This window comes from Cystoisospora suis (assembly GCF_002600585.1).
Source record: "Cystoisospora suis strain Wien I chromosome Unknown contig_11220, whole genome shotgun sequence".
Lineage (NCBI taxonomy): Eukaryota > Apicomplexa > Conoidasida > Eucoccidiorida > Sarcocystidae > Cystoisospora > Cystoisospora suis.
The window spans coordinates 748-1,936 of NW_027163992.1; the positions used below are offsets into that span (position 1 = coordinate 748).

The 1,189-nt window shown below is 40.9% G+C and overlaps 1 protein-coding gene across 1 annotated transcript in view; it reads right to left on the bottom strand.

The window, feature by feature from the left end:
* Positions 1-1,173, bottom strand: part of CSUI_011385 (abc transporter transmembrane region domain-containing protein) — a gene marked incomplete at its 3' end in the record, with an annotated part of 1,793 nt that extends 620 nt beyond the window's left edge. The window contains exons 1-2 of the mRNA XM_068071484.1: positions 1,055-1,173; positions 102-364 (exon numbers count right to left, since the gene is read on the bottom strand). Of these exons, the coding sequence (XP_067916540.1) occupies positions 102-364; positions 1,055-1,126 (335 nt within the window). The remainder of the gene's footprint in view (positions 1-101; positions 365-1,054) is intronic.
* Between the last annotated feature and the right edge of the window lie 16 nt (positions 1,174-1,189).

The following is a 1,189-nucleotide window of genomic DNA, read 5'->3' on the forward strand; positions in this document are numbered from 1 at the left end:
TCTATCTATCTATCTATCTTCAATCTATCTACCTTCAATCTATCTATCTATCTATCTTTAATCTATCTATCTTTCTTTGTCTCTCTAATTCCTCTGCTTACTTTATATTGATGTCTCTTATATCTGTATGGTCGAAGGTGATCCTGCCGTTCTTTGGTAGATCTCCCTGATCCATCTCCGTCGTGAAAGGCGTATGACTTTTCTTCTTTTCATCTTCGTCTTTACGATGAGAACGTTCTCCCTGCGGTCTCTTCATGCTAGGATTCTGCCTGTATTGATCTATAGACAGGCTTGGAGTCGTAGGGTAGGTCTTCGTTACCGTCACGCTTGTTTCGTCATCTCGAACTAAATCATAAAATCTCTCCTGAACACCCACATATCCACATACACTTCAGCTCGCATGCATATATACATAGAGGTGTGCATGTGGATAGAGAAATTATGTAAAGAGAAAGAGAGAAAAGCTGTCCCGAGAGAGGGATTCCGGGGCGAGATATTGAATTCAGATAGTGTTAGGGAGTAGGTAGGTACGAGAGTGTAGTATAGGCTACTCCTACTGCTTGGTGCGCGAAACGTCATATACATGTACATAGATATATGTGTATAAATACACGTGTACATAGATATATGTGTATATGTATACGTGTACATGGATATACTTCCTGTTGACGAAGACATACGCATAGACGGGACATACGGCAGTTGCATGCATAAAAAAATTGTAGAGATGGCGCACTAGATGAGGCGGAGTGTTCGAAAGGGAGTGGTGAGGTGTATGTACACATGATTCTTGCTTGGGGTGAGAATACACTGGATAAGAGAAGAAAATCTCTCTCTTTCTATTCTACATTCAAAGCTCATTAGAAAGAAAGAAAGGGTTTAGATAGATAGATAGATTAAAAGAGACATTGGAGATCGATAGAATGGTGTCGAGTGCTTTATATCGTTCTGAAGATTTGGAGTCGTGAACGAGAGAAGGCGAGCGATTGAGAGATGTGTAGAAGACGACATGCATGCATAAGAGAAGGAGGCGAAAGTTTCATCAAAGACTTACAAGAAGTTGGACAAGAGTAGACTTTCCGCACCCTGAAGCCCCGACAAGAGCAACAGTCTCTCCTTGATCCATCGTGAAACTCAAGCGTTTGTACACCTGGAAATTACAAGAATCTTTCATTCATTCATTCATTCA